This window comes from Equus asinus, chromosome 4 (assembly GCF_041296235.1).
Source record: "Equus asinus isolate D_3611 breed Donkey chromosome 4, EquAss-T2T_v2, whole genome shotgun sequence".
Taxonomy (NCBI): domain Eukaryota; kingdom Metazoa; phylum Chordata; class Mammalia; order Perissodactyla; family Equidae; genus Equus; species Equus asinus.
In genome coordinates this window covers 17,618,244-17,626,001 of record NC_091793.1, presented here as the reverse complement: position 1 = coordinate 17,626,001, position 7,758 = coordinate 17,618,244, and the positions used below count along the sequence as shown (strand labels likewise).

At 59.4% G+C, this 7,758-nt stretch overlaps 1 protein-coding gene across 1 annotated transcript; it reads right to left on the bottom strand.

Moving 5' to 3' along the window:
- Positions 1-2,076: 2,076 nt before the first annotated feature.
- Positions 2,077-7,577, bottom strand: RTL6 (retrotransposon Gag like 6). The gene is made up of 2 exons (XM_014864429.3): positions 7,425-7,577; positions 2,077-7,254 (listed from the first exon to the last, which is right to left on the bottom strand). Exon 2 carries the CDS (start codon positions 6,982-6,984, stop codon positions 6,265-6,267), a length of 720 nt encoding a protein of 239 aa, XP_014719915.1. The 5' UTR covers positions 6,985-7,254; positions 7,425-7,577; the 3' UTR covers positions 2,077-6,264.
- Between the last annotated feature and the right edge of the window lie 181 nt (positions 7,578-7,758).

The following is a 7,758-nucleotide window of genomic DNA, read 5'->3' as shown; positions in this document are numbered from 1 at the left end:
CAGAGACAAACAGAAGCTCAACACCAACACAAGACAAGCTTTTAATGAGTGTCCCCTGGGTGGGTGTGCGGATGTGGGAGCACAGCCTGCAGACCCCGACCGGCCTCGTTGTTCAGGAGGGTCTCTCAGAGGAGGAATGCGTGATCCTAAACACAGGACTAAGAGCATGGAGGAGAGGCAGGAAGAAAGACTGAAGAGGGTACAGCGGTGGGAACAGAGAGCCCGCCTGCCTGAGCCGTTGAGAAGCAGCATTGGAAGGCCTTGGAAAGCAGGTGTGGGATGAAGGAGGTAAGGCAAGGACGACACCCAGGTTCCTGGTCTGGGGGCGACGTGGACAGAGCCACCGCTCCCTGAGATAGACCCTCAGAGTCTTCAGAGCACAGGATGCAATCCCACCAGGTTGGGCACCTAGGAGCTCAGGGCAAGAGCAGAGTTCACGCAGTCACTGAGGATGCAGGCCCTGCTCCACCCAGGCTCCTGGTCTCCAGCCTCCAGCCTCCAGCTGGGCCCCACACAGGGGGTGGTGGGGAGGTCAGAGCTCCGCACCTCCACAGCCAGGCACAGTGGGTGGCCGGGTCCCTGTAAACCTCTCAGGACCAGCCATCTGGGGACAGGCAACAGGTGACTCTGTGCCCTCTAGACTTTTCCATAGCAGAAGACACTGACTAGGCAACAGTCCAGCCAGCTGGGATGCAGATCTTTACCCTGTTCCCAAACCTCCCACGAGTCAGAGAGAGAGATGGCAGGTGGAAACCCCAGAGGCAAGGCCTCCTGCCGGCAGGAAGTCGGGGTGCCCCACCCTCCCAGCTCCCGCCCGCACACAACGCCCAGAACCACCAGGCCTTTCCCAGCCCCACGCCTGTTACCAGGATTGGGGAAAATCTCAGCATTCATTTTTTAAGTTCATCTGGGGATACAGATAAGAAGATCTGAAGGGGGAGAGCCCCACTAGATATGAGCACAAGCTCTAAGACCACAACTGTTAATAGAGGGAAGTCGTGGGGGGGGGCAAGTAAACGGACGGACAGATAACAGGAAAGTCAGCCTATGACAGATTCTCGAGTGTGATAACGGAAACAACACACATCAACGAGGGAGAGAATCCAATGTCTCATCTCAGGATATTTGTTTAAATATTTGGAAAAAAGTCCATTTAGAGCCTCACCTTACACTGTACGCCAAGTTAATTCCGGAAACAACTGCTGATCAGTTCCAGAGGGAAAAACAGACCTTAAGTCTAAAGCAATGAAAGAAACCACAAAGGAGCAGAGGGAGGGGGTCGCGGGACCACCTTGCTCGTCTCTCCTCGGACAGCGGGCCCTCCCAGGGGCTGTGAGATAAGTGTCTGCGTGATAACACTGCGTAATAATTATTGCGTAATAATGCGCAACTGTCTTCGTGATAACACATTCTGAGCCTTTTCCGCTCTATCTCACGGGTGTACGTGGAATTTCTCAGCGGCCATGTGACGTGCGAGCTCACAACAGATCATGTGCAGAAGCCGGTCTGGGACTCCAGCTGTCTTCTGTTAAACTAACGTCAAATTTGCAAAAATGTTACCACCACTTTTCTCGCTAAATTTTTTGTTTTGGAAAACAGAGTTTTCATGAAAATATTCTATTTATGCTGACATGTAATGAGTTTATTTTCAAAATAACATTTTAAAACATTCTCTATTTTAATTTATAATATGGTAAACATTTATAAAACCCACATAGGCAGAAGCTCTTTGGGGCTCTCAATGATTTGTAACAAAGGTACAGAGGGATTCGGAGACCAAAGGCTGGAGGGCGGCTCCAGCCCCTCAGCCCTCCAGCAGAGCCTGTGGCGGCCGCCCATGGGCCCCAGCACCAGCACACCCGCTCGAGCTACCATCTGACAGATGTGTGCCAGGCACTCGCCACAGGTGCAATGACACAGCCGTGAACAGGAAGGACAGAGATGTGCCACCTCGTGTCACGGCCTCGTGGGCACAGTGCCCAGTGGGGAACAGATCAGCTACGTACGAGTCAAAGTTTCAGTAAGTTAAAACACACATAAAAAAGTAAAAGCTGGAAACATGTGCAGCAAATATGACACACGACAGGTTAATATCTTTAATATACAACGAGCTCATACAAATTTATCAGACCCCAGTAGATAAGAGCAAAGGACACCAACACCCACAAAAGAGGAAACACACTGCTTCACATGAAGATGTTCATCTCTGCTGGAAACCAAAGAAATGCAAACTGAAACCTGCTATTTTTTCATTATCAGATCAGCAAATACTTAGCGAGATGATAACACTCAGTGCTGGCAAGATGGTAAAACGGGCACATCTGTCTTTGCTGGTGGCAGTGTAAGTGGATACAAAGGTTTCTGGAAACCATTTCGTCAATAGGTAATAAGAGCCTCAAAGGTTTTCATATTCTTTAATTCAATAACCCCACCTCTGGGAATCCACCCTAAGGAAATAAAACTCGACATTGGGAAAAAGATTTGTGCACGAAGATATCCATCGATTTGTGACAGTGAGAAATGAGCAACAGCACTGGTGCCCACCACTGGCACGACTGCCGCAGGGGCACACAGCCATCCGAAGAACAGCCAGCCGCAACGGGGAGTGCCCGTGCTCTCGGTACAGGACTACAACTACGCTGGACCAAAAAGAGAAGCCCTGATGGGGCGGGGCAGCCTGGAATGAGACACAGAAATGTTAAGTTTTTACTTTTTTCTCTTTCTTCTTTATTTTCCAAAATTTCTATAATGTGTAGCTTTGCTTTGATGATGAAACGACCTGGTGGGTTGTGACTTGTTTACAGAAAGGAGATAGTGACATCGCGGTGAGGACTGGGGTCCCTCCCATCTTCTCTATTGCGTGCGTGCTGTGTCAACCGCCACCATGCCCCGTGCTGGGACCCTGAGGGGTGACACGGGAGACCGCAGCTCGCTCACTCACAGTGCATGACGGACCTGCCCTAAACCCGTCTTCTCCCTATGCTGCAAGTTTCTGCTGTGTCCCCAACAGCCTGCTCTCCACCTCCTTGCGGAGCCCCACCTGGGTCTTCACCTCTGAGCCCTGGACCTACCGCTTCCTGTGCAGGAGGCGACCTTGGTCATACAGCGCTGGAGGGAGACGGCAGGGACCTCCACCAGGATCTCCCCCTTCCCACACAGAGCCCCACCTGGTAGCGTCCCAGCTGCTGCTGGCTCCCTTAAGGGAAGCTAAGTCCACGCCCACCCTCCCCACGTGTCTGTCCTCCTAGAGGCCTGACCACCTGGAGTGCGGCTCCAGCGGGGTCCTGTGGCCCTGACAGCAGAGGCTGGTGCATCAGGAAAGCCTCACCTGCCCTTGACGGGGTGTTTCTGCTCGTCTCATCGTTACTCACTCATCACATATTCACCTGGGGCCCACGAAACGGGTCTTTGCCTTTCCCTAGACGTCACCGAAATGCTTCAGGACATTAACGCCAAGGCCCCTCTGTTAGGCCAAGAAGCAGCACTTACTCTATTCTCACCTCCAACGACACCGTCAACAAGGAAGCTTACTTACCAGAGGGAGCGCCACACAGACCAGAGAGCAGTCACAATGGAAGCCAAATAGTGTCCACACCACGAAAACATAAGCTCCCCTCCCATGCACCATCAACACTGCCTGTCCCTTTTACAAAGCAACGCCTGTCCCCTTGGACGTAGAGAAGTTATAGCCCAAAATGTACAACAATGAAAGTTATACCCCCCACCTCCGTCTGCGTGCGACCCTCCCAGTCACATGGTCCAGCTCCGGGCTGCAGGAGCTTGATCCCATCCTCTGTGGCAGGGGACCAGGTGTCTTCCAGCAGAGCCACAGAGGGCGCCCAGTGTGGAGCTTCCCCCGAGGGCAGTGCAGGGCTACCCTGAGCCTCTCTCACGTGCTCGTTTCCAACGTTGCAGGGAGCTGTCAAGGTCGCAGATGTGCAACAGCACCAGTCCTAAGGCCACGAACGCCAGCACCAACAGGTGGAACGCAGCCACATCACCGAGACAAACGAAGCGAGTGGCAGCCTCGACTGGGCACATCCCAGGCGCAAAGGGGTGGGCATGGCCGGCCTCGGCCCCGGCGGCTCTGGCCCTGGGACGAGCCGCACAGCTGAAAGGAGCGCCTAACACCACAAACACGGCAGGTCCCAAAACCACCCGGGCCGACCCAGGGCTGGCGGGTGGCAGATCCTGCCGTCCCATGCAGGGTCTCTGCCCTGGCTGGGCTGCACCCCATGGAAACCTTCAAGGTGTCTGTGACCCCCCACCGGCCTCCTTCTCCCCAGGTGCCACTGTACCCCTTCATCTGCAGGCAGACAGAAGACGACTGAGCACAGAGAAAGCGATCTGCACACCCCCCATCAGAGGTCCCACCCCCAGAATGGTGGCCCCACCGTGTGTCCTCCACATTCATGCTTAATGAGCACCATGGTCCCACCTGAACAGCCTCAGCTGGAATCCAGGGGGCCTGAAGCCTGTATTCAGGCAGTTGTTGAGCAGGGCAATTGGGCTAACAGAGTACAATGAGCAGGTGGCAGTGGTCCACGACCCCCAGCAACCACTGAATGCCCTTGACCTTGCGAGGCAGCAGTTGCTTCAGGAACGCAGTCACTTCCCAGCATCGTCAAAACTCTGAGGAAGAGGATGGGCCCCAGGACCCAAGCTCCGGGTATCCCAAGACACAGGTCTTTGGGTGGGCGCGGAGGCCGTGGTTCTCCAGTCAAGCCAGGACCACCCAGAGTGGGCAGGTGAAGCAGGGCAAGAGCGCCCATGCCCCGCGGTCCAGGCGGCCCCGTAACTGCACTCCCTTTGGCACTAAAAGATGGCGGGGCGTCACTGCTCCAAAGGGCCTGGCCCAGTCTCACCAAGAAAGTGACCTCTGGGTGGGCCCCGCGAGGAGGCACGAGGCCACACAACCCCAGGAGGTACAGCTCTGTCCCTCAGAATTAGAACACGAGTGCCAGCTCTGCAGTGGCACCACATTAGGACCGAGGCAGCCTGCAGCCCTTCTCCTTTACAAACGTGCCAAGGCCCTGGGTGGGGTTGCCAGAGGCAGACACCGCCCGCCTCAAGCGCTAATGCTGCGGCCCAGAGGAGCTGGCTCTCCAGCCGTCAGAGCCCAGGGCTTCTCGGACCAAGCCTGGAACCTGAGGGCCAGCCCAGACATGGGGAGGCAGGCTCCACGGAGCTCCAGAGACGCAGAGACGGTGTGGGTGGCTGAAAGGGTGGAGGCGAAGGCCACACGTCACCTGAATGGAGAAGGGAATGAGGCTCAAGCTAGACAAGGCCCACCACCAAGGGACAAAGAGGGGGAGACTGCACACTGGCAGCTGGGGTGAGGCCCACTGGAGGTGCAGGGCAGCAAAGTGGGCCACGAGCGTCGCCCCCAGCCTGCAGTGGCCTGAGGCATGGACGTGCAGGGACGTGCTGCCTGTCGGGCCTTGATGCAACTGCCCAGTGTCCACAGTCACAACGACCCTCTCTAGCAGGTGAGTTCCAGAGTCCCCCAAATTCCTGGTGCCATCGGAACACTGGCAGCTACAGCCAGGCGCTAATGGAGGTGCACGTTCCAGGGGCTCCTCCTGTTAGCCGCGATATCGGTCTTTCCCAGGGGCAGCAACGGCCATAATGACTGCGTGTTTATGTGCAGAGTGAACCTGCCCCCAGAAATGCTGGAACCACACCCCCAGCAGGGGTCACCTGGCTACTGACAGCAGGGACGAGGCCCCTGCCTGCAACGCTGGGCCCTGGCAGGGCAGGTGATCACTTATGGGCAGGAAGCCAGACCCCACTCCAGGTACCCACACCAAGCCACCAGCCTGGCCAAAGCTGCTTCTGTCTGTCATCCGTGAGGTCTCGGCAAGCAGGCAGGGAGCTGCTGTGGGGGCCAGCAGAGGGTGGAGTAGGAGCTGCCACGACCCTGGTCACGCCGGGAGAGGTCAGCCCCAGTGGTCCGCAGGGTGCCGTGGAGTCGCTGTGACCAAATAGCAGAGCTGTGGTCACCAGAGGAGCTGGGGCTGCAGGCAAGAGAGGGGAGACCTGCGCCGCGGTGCAGGTACGAAGCTGGTAGTACACTAGGAAGCAAGGTGGGTAACAGGGCGCCCAAGAGCCAGGAAGGAAGATCTCCTTAGGGAACAGGTGTGGAGAGGCAGGAAGGGACGTCTTCAAACAGCAGCGATGCTGTCGCACGCACGTTTCTTCTACGCAGCAGAGGGTGTATGCTACCTGGGTGGCTGCAGATGCGACCAGGGTGGCGGCCGATTCTTAAAGGTTCCGCGCTCGGGTGGGCAGGGTGGGAGCTGGACTCGTCCCGCTGGAGGCGGGGTGCACGGGGCAGGGCCCGGTGCCCGTGGCGGCCAGCTGGCGGCACAGCATCTGCCGTTCGCGCACAGCCCGATTCGAGGCAGAAGTCTTCCTGATTTGGGCGCGCCGTGCGTGCCGGAGAGGGGACTTGTAGGTTCGACGCAACTCGGCCAGGAAGCCCTGATAGTTGTTGCGCAAGGGGCTGTCAGGCTGCATGTGGGGGATGGCCCACTTCTCCGCCTCCCCCGTCAGCCGGGACACCAGGAACGCCACTCGCTCGGCCTCACCCGGGAAGCGGGAGGCCTGGAAGATCATAAACCTGTCCATCTGCATCAGGAACCCCGCCAGCTGGCCGGGGTCTCCGGAAAACGGTTCGGGCAGAGAGGTCGGAGGTGTGGTCATGGGTCGGCTCCCGTTGGAGGTGATGGCCGAGATGGGCGGCGTGATCTGAAGCGCCCCCGGAATCCGAGCCCGGGTGCGTAACAGGGTCAGCTCGGCCATCACGCTCTCCAGCATGTTGGTGAGATTGGCCTTTTCGGCCCGCAGGGTGGAGGCCTCCCGCCGGAGGGCAGAGTTGGTGAGGCGCAGGGAGGTCAGGGTGTCGATGACGTCATCTACCTGGGCACTGGCCGAGGCCGCAGGGGCCGGGGATTCGGCTTTGGAGGTCTGGGGTTGGACCATGTTGGCCAGAGGTCAGCCAAAGACTGAGACGGACGGGGCGCGAGGGGCGGGTATGGGAAGCCCCGAGCGGAGCACCTGCGATGCTGGAACCGGGGAGGCCCGAGCAGGGATCAGGGAGAGAGCGGGCTCCGAGGGGACCAGAGAGAGGGCAGCGCGGCCGGGGCAGCAGGCGGTGCAGGCCGCTGGGCCCCTGGACTCCGGGATGCGCTCCTCTATCGCGGCCCTCTCCAGGCCCAGGCGGCTGCGCGGGAGGCTGGATGGTCCCGGGCCCTGAAGGATTTAAAAAAAAGGTTTTTACGAGGGTTTCGATCGCAGGAAGGGGCCGGGAGGAGGGGGACGCGGCGCGGGAGGCCGAGCTGGGGGTCAGGGGAGGGCGCCCACCGGGCAGAACAAAGGGCGGCCGCCCCCGCGACGGCGCCGGGCCCGGGGCGCGCGTGTACCTGGCTCTCCGCGCTGGCTCCGCGGCTCCGTCTGCCGCGCCGGCCGCCACCAAGATGGCCCGAGCGGGGGACGCGGCGGCCGATGCGTCACGGCGGCGGCGGCCCGCCGGAACTGCTTCCCGGTCAGGTCAGGCCGGCGGCGGGGGGCGGGCCGAGCGGGGCGGCGGCGGGGCCGGGGGCGCGGCGGGGGCGGGGCGGACTCGCGCGGGCCCCGCCGGCTGCCATGGAGACGCCCGCTCCAGCGCGCGCGCGGCGGCCGAGGTCCCGCCCCGGAAGTGGCGTGCGCGGCCCCGCCCCCTCCAGCGCAGCCCCGCCTCCCGGGCACCTGCTGCGC

Coding starts and splice junctions, on each gene's coding strand:
- RTL6 (XM_014864429.3), bottom strand. CDS start 6,984: ATGGTCCAACCCCAGACCTCCAAAGCCGAATCCCCGGCCCCTGCGGCC.